We start from the raw sequence: 15,706 nt of genomic DNA on the forward strand, positions 1-15,706 counted from the left end.
TGATCTCCCTTTATGTAGGAACACCTCTTAAGATCACCCCTTGTGGTTGAGGGATCCCTTACTCAACAACACACATCAATGGGCCAGTAAATGACATTTTTGCATGTGTGCAATATTTAAGATAGGCATAGCAAGCTTATGTAAAAAGTAGAGTATTGACCACCAATTCATTCATACTTAATGAATATTTTATATATTTGAATTTACTGGATAGAACTCAAAAAACTAATTACAAGATCTGGTCTGCCTAAGGGATCACTGACTTTGTCCTGTGACAGCAAGAAAACTTTAACTAGTGAATTAGCAATAAAGTTATTCTTTAACATATACAACTGATCTTTAGAGACAAAAGAATTAAGATCCACTGAGATAAGTGGAAGTTTGCAAGGGCAGTTATCACGGCATACTGTTAGAAGGGCTAAGAGATTTAAATTTCTTTATTACACAGACTAAAAGAAAATATGAGTTCTGACTGTCTGACAGTCTTTTAAGAAAGTTTTAGGACAACTTTACCTTTCTTTTTGTCTGTTTTGACAATCTTAACAAATTTTCTTTTGATGAAATACTTAAAAGCTGGAGCCCGTTTATCAGAGTCTTCATCAAAGATCCAAAGATTGACTCTGGCTCTTGTAATTGCAGTATACAACTGTTTGAGTTCTTCATTCAGCAACTGAAGCAGAACAAAAACATAAAATAAAATAAATGAAATGCCAGATGAGCTAAAATGTTAGAAAGAAACATACTCTGCAGTTACAAGAAAACAGAGAATTTATACAGAAGAATAACAAGTAAGAAAGTGCTTTTAAGTAAGAAAGTCTAAATATTAAAAATGGGATTTCAATTACATAAGCCATTGTCCAGCTAACTTACAAGCAACTACTACTACAAATCAGTTGCAGACTGATGACAGGCTAGTTTCCTTCTAATCACTTGCACATATAACTATTAATTTACCATACAGTCCTGAAAATATCTGACTCACCATATTCTAAGCAACTTCCTTACTTTCAAGGTAGTGACACCAATCAGAAACCAGACTATAGGAATAATGAATACTGACAAGCTGAATTGCTGTTTACTTTAACCACAGTTCTGTAAATATACCCAGAAGTCTATGACACAGATCTGTTCTCTAATCAAATTACATTTGCAAACAATCTCTTATCTTTTATCACAGTATTTTATTATTGTATTATATTATACAAATATGAACAACTATAAAAGGTAAAGCAATCTTGATAAACATGGAACTAATGGGATGAAAGAATTTAAGAAATTTCCCTACTTTGAAGATTTAAGAATTTAATTTGTCTTTCCCATTCCCAACGTTACAAAAAACTCACCTTGTACATTTCTACATTAAACTGAGTCCTTTCTTGAATATCAGTGGCATCCTCTAATGGCACTTCAATTAGCAAGTTGCTTCCCACTTGCACATCCGGATCAGGACTATAAGAAGAAATTATCTTCCATTCTTTGCCAGCCTGAAATATCAAGAGAATAAGATTTATTTGTATGTACTAGCCACTACTGCCTACTTATGCACAAGATAAGGTTTTATGGTGTAACCTGTTTATCCCTGTAAGGGAAGAAGGCTCAGAGAAGGAGACTAGGGGAGAAAATTATCTCAGGGAAGAATGTAAAGAATAACCAGCAGTTTTCAATGAGAAAGCTGAACTTCATCACAACACAGCCTATGCTTGAGATACTTGTCTGTACCAGATGGCCATCAAGGCACAAAAACAACCTTCCCTAAAACAGCTAGTACAGAGTTATACCTTCCTGAGTTGCCCAGGCAAAAGCAAAGATGTCCCTCAGCCCAAAAGACTGTGGAAAATCTGAGGAGCAAACAAAACAAACCTTTAAGAGTGCAACTAGCTTGAGAGCTGGCTACATGCTGAATATTACATTTCAGGGACTGAGGATGGCCAGCATCATGATGGAGAAGCTAGCTAATGGGAATATATATATATATATATATATATATATACAGGGAGCACTAATAGGAATCACATCTGTATTGCGATTCCAATGTATATTGCCATTATTATGCAAGATTTCAGGATCCTGCTGTATCACTCTTCTAGATTCTAATAATATGCAATGCTCAATATATCAAATAAGTAATTTGATATTAAACATGAAAACTTTCTTTGGCGGACTATACATTTTCATCCAAACATCTTTACAATGATCCCTCTGCAGAGGAAACCAGATTACCTTCACCATGAGAAGGGTCAAGTTTTAGTCCTAGGGACAAGATCCTCCTACAGACCCTCAATACCACAACAAACTCACTGAGGACAGGTCTGCTGATTGCTGGGGCAGGCAGCTTCCTGCCAGCTTGGGGCAGAATGAAAGGTAAATGGTGGTGGGATAAACTCAGAACCTGCAATTTGTTATACTAAAACCTACTATCTAAGACACATTGGAGAGATCTTGGCCGGCAGGTAAGGATGCGGAGCCACTACGTCTCCTTGACTCTACAAGACTGACAAGCTCAAGGAGCTGGACCCACACATATCCCATGCTGGCATACATTCTCATCCTCAGGGTTCCCAGAAAAGATCTGCCTGGTCATTCATGTGATGAATGTATTAAGCTTCATGTTGAACACCATATAATACTGCTAGTGCTGGTCTCAGCCAGGGGGTGGAATGGCACCTGCCAACAACTCCTCCTGTAAGAACACTCAGAGGTGAGCAAAAAACCCACTCATGGGGAAAGTCTAAAAAAGCGTGGTCAGAAAATATTTGACTCCAACAAAGAGACATGTGAAAGATGTCTATAAATAGGCATAGACGTTCCTAACTGTAAGTTAAGTATGGCAGCAGATCAGTGCTGTGCATTCTCATGCTATGTAGGAAATGCCAGCTCCTGATCACATCGCTCTGCAGGTTCCTGATCCCTTGCAAAACTGAACACCTTAAAATCATTACTATATTCTAAGTTATGTTCACTTTTACCTTTTGGTATTTAATTGAAATGTGATTAAATCCTGCCGAGTTTCTGGCACAAAATGAAAAAAACTCATAATAAGGCTAAAATAACATTTTTACAATCTATACACTTCTGAGCTTTGAGCAACACAAAAAAAGCTAACTGTCTTCCTGTGGGAGAAAAAAAGCAGAAAACCTTTCCTGCAAAATGTATTTTGAAGTTAAGATTTCGAAAAGTCATCAATAAAGACATTCCTAAGCCTGTCATAGATTTTAACATGCCAACCATCTAAAGGTATCAGTTTGGTCAAGAGCTTGCTGTGTTTTGGGGGTTTGGCTTTTTTGCCTTCTAGATTTTTCATTCACATTTGCTTCCTGAAACAAGACTCCTCTTAAATCTCATTTTCAAGACAAATAAAAAGAAAACCTAACACTTTACAAAGTGTACGGGGCCACACTGCTGTGTTTACAAGGACTCACAGATTCAGCTTTTCTAAATTAAAAAACCTCAGATGAGCTGCTTTCTTGCCTGCTTGTTTAGCTGCTCAAATCAACTCAATCATAGGAACATGGAGGAATTGTATGAAAACAGTTCTCCAGGCCTGACATATATTAGTCTAAGCTAAAATGCTCTGCACAACTCAACTCTTCTAAACTAATTATACTAAATTCTGATAAATGATTATTGTTTTTCTCATTACAACTTGCAGCACCAGGAACAAAATAACTTTGAGAAATCTACCATGACAGCCATTATTTACCTCAAGCTCCTTCCTCCTGCCCTCATCACATAACATTCACTAACCTCTGTGAAGAGCCACTAGTAAGCTGCCATCAGTTTTCTTATGGTTTTCATCTGCTGAAAGCCACGAGACACTGTTTTGAAGGGTAGAGGCAGAGGACATCAGTAACAGGACTGTTCACACTGAATGTTTAATCACAAAGTAACTCAGTCATGGATACATGGAGTGTACCCATGCAGTTATGTTCAGTAAGGAATACTTGGAATACTTGCCTGGTTGGGGTCAGAGCAGTCATCTTGATGCGCAGAAGAAGCATGTGTGCGCGCGCGCGCACGTGTGTGTGTGTGTGTCTGTGTGTGTGTGTGAGAGATGTGTACCCCAAGTTCTCCCTTAAATTTTAACACTAAACCTGAAGGAAAATGCACTTAAGGAAATACGTTCTCAATTAATAATGACCTCTCTGTTTTCTACTGTGATGAAACCACTCATCTTCAGAAAAACGAGGGAATCCTTTCCCAGCTGAACCACCAATTAGACCACAAGTAAGATAGACTTTAGAAAAAAAATGCAGAAAATAGATATGAATTAAATACCTCTGAATCTGTGAAAAAGTTGTAAAGGAGGACATCATCGAATTCCAAGCCCTTTGCTTCATAAATTGTCAGTACAAGTGCCAAACTAAGTTCCTCAGGTATCTTCTCCTTTGCAGTTTCATTTGTCACTAATACCACCTGCCAAAAAATACATTAAAAAAAATTAGAAAGTAAAAAAGGAAAAAAAAGTAACAGTTGCACAGAGAAAAACAAACACAATGCTACTGCAAGAGCCTTCTAAACACTAGACAACATTTCACAGAAACATTTCAGCACACTCTGCAAAAAAGGTCACAAAGCTGCCATTAGAAGACTGACAAGTGCATTATTCATGCAGACAGTTTTAGATCTGGTGTAAGAAAATTTGGAGTTAGAAAGGAACAGGTCTGACAATACCTCACACAATACCTCACACCAAAAAAAGAACAGAAGGAAACAGACGTATTAAAAAGAAACAGAAACCAAGACAATAAAGGTTTCTAAGTTTGAAACTTATCAGTGAGACAAGGTCTTAAAAAAGAAAGTTGTGGGCAGTTTATACAAGACTATTATTAAGCAACAGAGCTGGCAGAATCTGCAAAAAGCCTGAGAAAACCAAACCTGATGTGCTCCAAATTCTATGGGTTGTGTTTTCCTTTTGTTGCCTCTCAGCAGAATTGCTAGATCACTAACACTGCAGGAGTCCAAGACAGTAGGTTTTGGCCCATCAAAGAGACCACAGTCCTGAGGAAGGCGATCAAAAGATTCTGGAAAATAATACTGAAGCAAATCAACCACTCCAGATGCTAAATGGAGAATACCTGCAGAAAGCAGAATACAAGTTTTAAACTTCAGCCTGAAGTCCTTGTAAACACACCTTTAAAAGATTCTGTTAGAAATTGGGAATCAAGAAATACAATGACAAAAACATTAATCAGGGAAGGCTGAAGCTGTAAGCTTCAATTTATGTTTCTGCCACTTTGAATGGATGCCATTCTTGGGCCTCTAAAGATCAGAAAACATGCTACAATAGCTCAGCAGCATTGTCCCAAAATAAAGATCACAAATGAGAAACAAGTAAGAAAAGCAGAAGCAGCATAACAATGCAGCAAAATCTAGTGCTCTGGAGATAGGACAACAGAGATAGGAATGATAATTTCTTAAATTTTCCCTCAAACACAGCCAAAGCATCCAGTAAGCATAAGAGTTCAAAAAAATACAATTTTTAAAACATTAATTTTTGGTTTTCCGATTGAGATGCCAAAAACCAGAACTGACTTATCAGAAAAAGCTGTCCATCTGATCTTTTTGAAAAACAGGCCACATAGAGAGTGGCTTTGAACTGGCCAGCAGAAAACTTCAATTATTACTGACATCTGAAGAGCACAGGTTCAGTTCGTAAATAAATTTGTTACTCTACCTGAATGGGACCTGTAGTTCTGGTACAACTGATATATCCTTCTGGGTTTCCTAACACGCTGCTTCTTGCTCACAGAGCTCTTGCTTGCGTAATGAAACAGTGACCTCAGGTCACTAAAACGAAAAGCAACTCCTTTCATTATGCTCTGGGCAGTGTCACCAGTTAGAAACATGGCATTAGGGTCATTGACACATTTCATTAACAGGGCTAGCTCAGCTTGCGTGAAATCCTGTATCTCATCACCATAAAACTCATGGATAGACCACGGCAGCTCCCTGAGCTTTGAAAGTCTTTGAGATAAATTATACAGTAAATCTTCTTCATCAAAATAACCTCTCTGTGATCGTATCTGCTGATAAAGACAAAAGAGGTGATAGATCTCACTCCTGTCTTCTGTGAAATTTGGTGATCTCTTTCGGCCTAGCTTTTTGTACTGCTCCTCAGTAAGCCTGCCCCCAAAGCAACTCAGTGCCTCAAAAGAGCCTTTCAGAAATGATTTTATTTCTTTCCAAACCAGTGCTGGATTGTACAAGCTTTTACCTTTTATCATTTTTGGCCATATTTCATTTGCAAATATATTATAAGTCACAAAAGTCCAAGGATCACTTTCCTTAGAGCACGCATCTGCAGCTCCTCCATCATCACCATGTTCTGCTTCAAGATTACCCTCTTCATCCTCATCCTGCAAATTTGGTATAACCAAGTCTTCCTGAGGACTCCAACCAACAATTACTCTTTTAAGACTTCCATCTTCATTTCTTGGAAAAAATGGGTCAGGCATGGATGCATCTAGTAACAGCAACAACTGCTTGGAGGTGACAAATAGTGGAAAATTTTCATCTTTAATATCTTGTAGCCTGTGAATATTTGGGTCCAGAGGCCTGAAGTGACTGGTCACCTTGGAAGACTTGCTAAGTTCAATGAAATTCTTCTGAACTTCTCGGCACAAGACATGATTTTTTGTTACAAAGATCTGGTGCAGGTGCTCCAGCCTGTTTGATGCTTCTGCACTACATGTTTGGTCTTCTCCATGGTCACCACATGAATTCATTTCTGCACCAGCTGTGTCCACATGAACCTTTTCATCCATGCTGTCCTGGTTTTGCTCATCACTCACCTGCTCCTCACTCAAATCATCACTCTCGTGTTTTACTTCACTCTCTTCCTTCCCTGAACTAGCTTTTTCAACCTCACTGCACTGTCTCTGCTGCCATGTCTGCCTCTCCAATAGAGGTCCATCTGCCAAGGTTGATTTTTCCCAGTATGAATAGAATTTCTTCCAAAGCCTATATAAGCAGCAAGTTGTCTTCCCTGTCCCACTTCGTCCAATTAAAATGATTGGTTCCATAGGCTTTGGATTGAGATCAATCACTGCGTACTCCAACTCCCCAACTCGGAAAGGGTAATCAACAGAAGACTGCACATCATTTATAATGTTAAGTGCCATGTTAGTACTGAAACTGTGAAACTTCATGATATTGTATTCCAGGTCTGCTGCACTAGCTGGAGGGAAATACTCAGGCATGCTATGTTCTTTTGATTTTTCTGCCTCCATGTCTTCAACATAACAACGTGGAACACGCTTCTGTGTTGTCACACTGTGGTTCTGATATCCTTCGTTTATACCCTTGAGCTTTTTCCTCAAAATGCAGGATAAGCCACGGTTATAGGAAATGCATATATTTTCTAAGGCACGGTTCAGCTTGCAGTGATCAAGAACAATGGCCCAAATTCTAATTATTTCTGTGTAAACTCGACCTGATTTTTCTAGACAACTTTTTGTCTGTTCTGTCTCCATGATCTTTTCTGGACTCTCACTGCAACGAGGAGAAAAGTCGATGGCAAGTTCCCATAGCATTCTTGCACCTTTGTCCAGTTTGGCTTCATAGAGCTGGATATCAGCTTTCAAGTGTTTCAGTGGTTTCTGGAGGCCCCTAGACCATTCCCCATTGCCAAGCTGCTTAATTGTCATAATGGTTTTAGCTTTCAGATAATGAGGCACAGCTTTACTACTCAAAGTCTTTAGCATTTCAGGAGTGCATTCTATTTCCCAAGTCATATTATCAAACTCCTGCACATATGCCTCAAGATCCAGACTCTTCCCCTTTTCTTCCTCTAGTTCTTCCTTCTCTCCATTAGGCAGGGCCATACTTAATTCCCCTGTTCCCTTCTTTTTCTCCGAATCACCCCCCTTTCTTTCAGGATGAGCTATGCTTCCACAAGGCTGCAAGGAACTCCTTCCTTCTTCTGAATTAGTCTGGGCTGAAGATGGCTTTTGCACAAGACGATGATCCTTTTTCAGGGTGTCACTCACTTTCAATTGCTGAATTAAAGCTGTGATTGCCTGCACTAGATTTTCCTGCAGTGTTAAGGGGCTGTTTATTCCTTCTGTCTCCTGCTTTGCCAACTGACCCCTTTTTTGTTTTGCAGAACACAGGGATTTTAAATCATTATGCACTGTGTTGCCAGATGGTGCTTTTAATGAGAACCCAGATGAAGAACGCCCCATGCTCTTTGACTGTGACATATCAGAGGCTGAAATGGGTTTAGATGTTCTAACCAACTGCCCTGCTCTATCTTGGCGGTGCCTTTTCTTCTCCTGTGCAGCATTATTCCAGGCTTCTAGCAGTAGATCCCTCTTTTTAATTCTATGCATCACATCTTTTCCTGATTTGTTTTTTATGTTAAAGTTAATGTCAAATTTTGCCAATAACTCTGTTATTCTCTTAGTCTGCTTTGAAAATCCTCTCTGGAAAACAATATGCATCACTGTATTTCCATTGTCATCTTGTGTGTTTGGATTAAGATACGGAAAGTCAGATGGTCTTGAAGCAAAGAGGTCAAGTAGACAATTCAGGATGTTTAAACCAGTGCCATCTGAAATCAGGAGAACAAACAGAAAATTAACTAACTTGCTTTACAAGTCTGCACTCTATTCCAACAATTTCAATACTTCTTTTTCTGCTGGTAGTAAATTAAAATCAGTTGCTTTTAGAAAGAAAAACAAAATCTACATTTCATGTTTACAAAACATGCTTATGTGAAACAATTCAAAAGTGAGCTTTCCTAAGTTTCAGGAAAACAATACAAAGGCAGCAAAACTTTAGAAATTCCTACTGCTGCAATTATTCTAATAGCATCTGTCAATTTCATTCCTTTCTTAACTTCTGGGTACAGACAGATGTTCATTTTCCAACATCAGCCCTGACTGCTACCCAAGGGACATGGGTGACCTGTCATCCAGAAAAGCAGTAGCTCAAGGTAGTGCTCTGGGGTCATTTGGTTCACTTTAATAAGGCACTCAGACATAATCTGCTGCAGATAACTTTCCTTTACTAAAATAACTTGCAGGAAATCCCAATTATTTCCTGATATTCGAGGTCTCTGGAGCAATTCCTAAAATATAAGTTTAGTTACCTTCCTGGGGGGAAAAAATATGTATATATTCTACATCTTCCTGGATTTCATCCAGACAATAGATGTGATTTAAATGAGACAATATATATGTGAAACATATATTTTCTAGCTGTAAAATAGTGACATGCCAAAATCACTATAAAGAAATTGTACATCAAAAACCTCACACAGTGAAAAACACTTCAGAAAACATATTGTCAGGGGACTTCTTAATCTTCTGAAGTAAAAATTACAACTGGCATTACCTATGCTTTTAATCTCTTTAAAGCCATCCAGTGAAATGTTTATGCTTTAAAAAGTAATAAATTCAATATTTTAAATAATTTTAATCCTTCAACTCAAAAATACATTTTTTTGTTAACTTAGAATCAAACCTGATTTGGGGGCCTAATTTCACAGTTTATCCTAACTTTTTATATTTTTATGTAAGCCCTCGTGTTTTCACTCACTTCTCCCTGAACAAAACTTTACTTGATTTATGATTGAATAAAAACTGATAAACATATTTCAGATGCCACTTCAGGATTTCCTTCAAAGTCTGTTGCCACTGCTCTAACTTTACCTTTGTGCCTTCCAACATATGTCCCACTTACTTAATTCCCACCTAGCGCTTATTTTAGAGCTTCAGAGAAGAGCCTTCCTTGATTCCCCTATGTCATCTGAGCTGCCATTATACCTCCTCACAGTCCCAGCCAGCGCAGCCACAAAGCAGAACACATCAACTGAACAGACTGGTGTGTATCCTCTAGCCTGCAGCGGCAGAATGGGCAGGTATGTTTTCAACAGCAAAAGCCTTACCTTTAATATTTAAACAGATGAAAACAGCAGCATGCAAAGGAGTATCTCCTTGTGCAACAGAGAGGTTTTGAGGGTCTGCACCTTTGGTCAGCAGCAAATATGCCAGTTCAAAATAGTTCTTTCTGAGGCATATTTTCAGTGGTATTTCAGAGCTGGTTCCAATACCATCAGGCAGAGCTGGTGTGAAGGACAGGAAAATATCAGGGTTTAAATCTAATACACCAATTTGCTAACTACCAACAGCTCTGAACAGATGCAGTCAGATGCTGATTGCCAGGTATGTGACAGAGGTGTTTTTTGCCACCTTTTTACATGTATCTGTTAAAATACTTTTTGACTAAGATCTTCATCATTTCCCTGTGTCTCCCATTAAGCTGAGCAACCAGTCCTTCTGTTCTGATAGGAAGATATAAAGGCCAGAACGTATCTTCTCCAAGTCAGTCAGTCAGTGACCGAAGCAAGAGGCCTCCTTGCTTCTCTGGCATTCAAAAAGCTTCAACAGGACCATGTGTCCATAACTTATAGCTAACATCAAGCTATAAGAGTAATTGAAATATGCCAGAGGGATCCTAGAAATAAGCTTATACAAAACAAGAAGTGTGATGATGTCACAGCTAAAAAAAGAAAGACATCCGGTCATCAATTAAGTTGTCCATTACTTGTAGCATAACAGCAGACTGAAATCAAAGGCTGTGGCTTACACTTTCTACCAGGACAATATTGTTGCTGAAGACAGAGAAGTTAAGGCCCAAAAGAAACTACAGGTGCAGGAGCAACAATAATCCTTGGCCTTTTACTAACCCTAGCAGACAAATTTCATTTGATAAGCATCTTCCACCCATGTAGCCTTACTAGCTTCACCATGTCCCACATAGCGGATGAAGCCAATGCACTGCACTCCCAATAAGCTGCTGCACTTATACAGAGGCATAAAAAAACCCATGTGTTTGTATTTCTGAGACTATCTTGTTCCCAACATGTAAAATAACATACTGCATTTCTTATAGCATATTAATATCCCAGCTTTTCACCTCCTCGTTCAAGCAAGCATCTTATAAGGGGCACTTGAGCATCCAGTCTTTCACACTGTTGGATAATGTTGCCAATGTCAACATCTGAAAGACTGCAGGTTTTGAAGAGTCCTCCACATGATGGATTTTCCCCACTGGCTTTCCCTGTTAGGAGCAGCAAAACTTTGGGCCACATTTGCTTCCCCAGCAACTGTTTTATGAAGCTGTTAGCACAGGCATTGGAGATGTTGCATGAGATTTCGTCAGGGATTTCTGCAAGACAGTCAAGACAACATAACTCACTCAAAGCCATATAATGAAATCCACCTAACTGTAAACTAATTTCAGAATAAATAACTCGTTAAATTGAAAGTATGGAACAGCAAAATATATCTTTCCATCCTTATGTTGTCAGTCAAGTAAGTCTGAACATTTCGATGCAACATAAATTTCTGTGCATATTCTATTGGTTCTAAGTGCAAATCACAACATTAAATATAATTAAAAGCACATTGTTTCAGTCATGAAAGTCACAGAAACAAATAAGAGAAGGAAGGGTAAAAGGGCATTTTTCACAACAATTAAGTTTTGCGAAAGGGAGAAAATGGGAACTCACTGCACCTTTCACACAAGACAGCCATTTCAGAAACCGTTTAACTGCATCTTCCTGCAATACATTTTTATTATGTGCTCCATTTTCACACCTGTAGAACTGGACAAAATGTTCCAGAACATCCTGGAAAGAATCTGTATCAGCTGTGGCGCTTTCATTCTCTCCTGCAAAACATTACAGAAACTGAAAATCCACTTCCTTGCCAGCATGTTTTCAGGGCAAGACTGTAATGCATTACATCCCAGGGTCTAAGAAATGTGTAGTGGCAGATTAAAAACAGATGGCTGAAACTCTTACTGCCAATGCCAGTCCTGCGATGGATTTCTGATCCCAAAAGAAATTTGATGCTTTCATCAAATACACTCTTGTCCTGGTTTTGACTAGGATAGTTATTTTTGTTCTTAGTAAATGGTACAGTGCCATGCTTTGGATGTACGATAAGGATACTGTTGATAGTACAGTGATGTTTTGGTTGTTGCTGAGAATGGCTTACCCTGAGACAAGCACTTCTCCACATTCAGTGCTCTGCCAGTGAGCAGGTGCACAAGAAGGTGGGAGGGAGTATGGCCGGGACTGCTGGCCTGAACCGGCCAAAGGGATATTCCATACCACAGAATGTCATGTTCATTATATAAACTATGGGGAATTGGCCATGAAGGGACCATTGCTACTTGGGGATGGGTTGAGCATCAGTTATTGGGGTGTGAGCAATTATACTGTGCATCACTTGTGTTTCTTAAGTTTTATGCGTCTCTCTCTCTCTCTCCCTCTCTCTCTCCTTTTCCCAACAATAATATGAATATTAATAGGAGTGGTAGTAATTTACTTTATTTCAATTTTTAGACTGTTCTTATCTCAACCCACCATGGGAAGGAGAGGGAAGTAAGTGAGCTACTGCTTGGTACTTAGTTGGCAGCGGAGGTCAAACCATAACTCTATCTACCATAATTCACTAGGCTGAAAATTGTAATAGCTTCTGTATGCAGGCAGGAAAATGCTGCAATTATAGAATTGTTTGGAATTTTTAGAGTAGATGACTAAACCCAGTAATGTTTGCAGTGTACACTTTTAATGAGCCTGTCTGATTCCTCAGTGCCATTTTAAAAATACAGCCATAAAATAATTTTTTGGATAAAAGTATTTGTCCTCTTAAAACTAAAAAACAAAGCCAAAAATATACACCACACCAAAATGTTATCTACAAGTTTAAGAGATATTTATGTAATGGGAAATAACAGATTTTAAACAATGTCCCAATAAATATTCTTAAACAAACACAGAAAAATTTGGCTTGGATTTCCTAAATGCTTTAAGGAATTCAGATACATGCAAGACCAAACGAAACAGAAGCTTTACCTCTTGGGCAAAGAGAGAGACAAGGTTGGTCATCTTTTTAGAAAGAAGGACTAACCTCAGATTACCTGTAAAGCAGAGACTTATTGTCCAGCCTTTCATTTGCACTAAGTTTAGAAAACTGTTGTGGGCTGTGCATGGCCAAAAAAACCACAAAAACAAAAAAAACCCTGGCCACAAAAGACAGTGCAACCCAAAATGCCAACCAAAGCCATTATTACCACAGATATTGGTGTTAACCTTCTAATGGAGAATGACTGCTACAACCTTCTCCACAGCAGAGATCTCCATGGTAAAGAAAAAAAACCTGTGGGAATTTCTTTGTCAGAAGCTGCAAGATGCAAGAACAATGAAACCCAATGTTTTCCAATAAACTTATAAATAATACACACATGAAAACTGAGCTGTAGACTAAAAACTTTGATTGATGCCACGGTTGATCTGAACATCACTTAGACAGCAGTTGCTTTCAAGCAAGGGCAAAATGTTCACTATTGACTAGCAGATCACAGTGACAGCTCAGATGGAAATTTACATAAAACATACCCACAAGTACTTATTTGAAATAAAATTATTTTGTATCTAACAGTTATAATTTTAAAACAGGAAAAGCACACGCTGCATGTAGTACCTGTCTGTTTCCCAGAGGAAGTGTGTTTTTCAATATGCTTGCTGACTTCTTTTACAGCATCAAAGTTTTTGCTCTTTTTCAAGATATCTATAACATATCTTGACCGTGCATCTGGAACAGTGGGATCAACACCAAAATTCAGGAGCATGATCACATCTTCTGTTTGTCCTAAAGCAATATATGAAAAAAATAATTCACGTTGCTCAGAAGTTATTTCTGTTTTCCTTTTTATTTTTAATTACCTAGCACAATTTCTAGCATAATTTTAACTTTAAGAAATCTAAATTCTTCCAGTGGCATAAGTTGAGAGGGTAGAAATCAAAGATTAGGCTTAAAGATCTCAGAGGCTTTTTCCAATAATTCTGTGATTTTACAATTTATAATATTTATTATATATATATAAAGAAATAAACTTTAATAGATACATATAAAGATACATACTTTCAAATATTATATATACTATATAAAATAAACATAAATAAATAAATATTAAAAATATATGTGTTCTCTATGTAATAAATACCACATAAATATTACCAAATAAGCTTTAAGCATCCAAAAGTCTGATGCTACCTTGGTATTTATGTTTGTTTCCTGTTGCCACCTCGTGGGCAGAGTAAAAAACACAAGTCAAAAAGCCAGAGTAACATAAAATGAAATCCCACATGAACTGTGAAGGAAAGAATTTAGTTTTTCTCTTCTGACAAGGCACACTGCTATCTAGGCCTTAAATTTTCACCTATTTAAAAGAACAGGAGAGGCCTGACAGCAAGTTATATCTTAGCCAGGAATTTTGTGGTCCTTTAAAAAATTTTAATGAACTATGTTTACTTAGTTAAGGAATGTTCAACTGTTATTTTAGCTGGTTTTAACTTAGATCTGTGTTGGCTTAGATCTGTGTCAGTAGAAAACCCTGATAAATTACCTCACCAACCTGCAGAAAGGAACTCAAAGGACCTATACCCTTAAGAGAACTTAATCAATAGTTGAAGAGCAAAATTCAATAAGGGATTGTTTAATGCTGTCCTATAACTAGAGATGAATTAAATGCCATAGAATAAGAAAGATATCTTGAGAGAGTTAGAGATTCAAAGGCTTATAACCACAGAAAACTTGCAGGTGTAGTAAGGGAGCCACTTCATAGGCTTTATACATCCCAGAAAACACAGTCAATAGTAATTGTTTAACCAGGACAGCAAATGTAATAAAGCACTGTTTAACTGGATAAAACTTGGGTTATTCATTTAAAAAAAAAGATAGATGAGATGTTCTGGTGGCAATTAAGAGGAACCAAACACCATAATGCAATAAATTGGGCAGGCTTTTGGGAGTTTCTATACAAAAATGTTGGATGCTATAGTGTATATAAATGACTGAAAATTCTTGTTTCTTTGTTCAAAATTGTTATTAGGAATGTTCACCTCATGGCTTTTTGCTGTTAGATTTAAAACTCTTTGTTTCAGGCCCCCAGGTGGTATAATGTTATTTTAAGGGCACATCGAAATGTAAAAGGTAACTTCTACGATTCTAAAAACTGCAGCATACTTGTGAGAAAATCCTAACCAGACAAACCAAAGAACAAAGAAAATGGTCACACATCAGGCATACAAATTAAAAAAGGAATTCTTGGAATATTTAAATATCAGTTGCCACACTACAAGTACACATTCAGACACGTTCTCATTTTCTTCCTTAGCATGAAACAGTTAACACCAGAGTCTGAAACTTTCTTCCATTATAGATTTTTCCATATGAAAACAAAACACACACACATACACACACACCAAAAAAAAAAAAAAAAGTATTTACTGCGTTTCTGGGCATATTCACTGGAAGAGGCCACAATATGCAGCAGGGTCTGTCCATCTCTGTCTTTTTGGTTGATCCTATCCTTCAGTTCTGGCCTCCAAGTCAGTAACCATTTGAAGAGATGGTTCTTTGCTGAAATGATAAAAAAGCACACTTAAAGAAACAGATTCTGAGGTTTTTTTCCCTGTTTGGAGTGTCAAGATGCAATTCTAAGGTTGACTCATGACTCTACTAAACACAATGAAACTCTTGCTCCACAGTGAGATGGCAGAAAGAAACACTGTACCTTTTTTAAAGCTGAGATATTCAGGTTACAAAAGACCCATATCAATCACACTTTTGCTTCAAAACATAGAAAAGAACAATTATTTAAGGTTTCCACTACTATCAGGCATGGGTGA

General features: G+C 37.8%; 1 protein-coding gene across 3 annotated transcripts in view; it reads right to left on the reverse strand.

Moving 5' to 3' along the window:
• Window positions 1–15,706, reverse strand: part of TRANK1 (tetratricopeptide repeat and ankyrin repeat containing 1) — a 69,020-nt gene that overhangs the window by 16,449 nt on the left and 36,865 nt on the right. For 2 of the 3 annotated variants that reach the window (XM_056483166.1, XM_056483164.1), the window contains 10 exons: window positions 15,306–15,437; window positions 13,497–13,664; window positions 11,521–11,676; window positions 10,921–11,172; window positions 9,890–10,066; window positions 5,675–8,551; window positions 4,876–5,075; window positions 4,276–4,413; window positions 1,344–1,484; window positions 514–670 (listed from right to left, as the gene is read on the reverse strand). In XM_056483166.1, the coding sequence (XP_056339141.1) occupies window positions 514–670; window positions 1,344–1,484; window positions 4,276–4,413; window positions 4,876–5,075; window positions 5,675–8,551; window positions 9,890–10,066; window positions 10,921–11,172; window positions 11,521–11,676; window positions 13,497–13,664; window positions 15,306–15,437 (4,398 nt within the window). The remainder of the gene's footprint in view (window positions 1–513; window positions 671–1,343; window positions 1,485–4,275; window positions 4,414–4,875; window positions 5,076–5,674; window positions 8,552–9,889; window positions 10,067–10,920; window positions 11,173–11,520; window positions 11,677–13,496; window positions 13,665–15,305; window positions 15,438–15,706) is intronic. The other variant, XM_056483167.1, reaches the window with a different exon arrangement.

This window comes from Oenanthe melanoleuca, chromosome 2 (assembly GCF_029582105.1).
Source record: "Oenanthe melanoleuca isolate GR-GAL-2019-014 chromosome 2, OMel1.0, whole genome shotgun sequence".
Taxonomy (NCBI): domain Eukaryota; kingdom Metazoa; phylum Chordata; class Aves; order Passeriformes; family Muscicapidae; genus Oenanthe; species Oenanthe melanoleuca.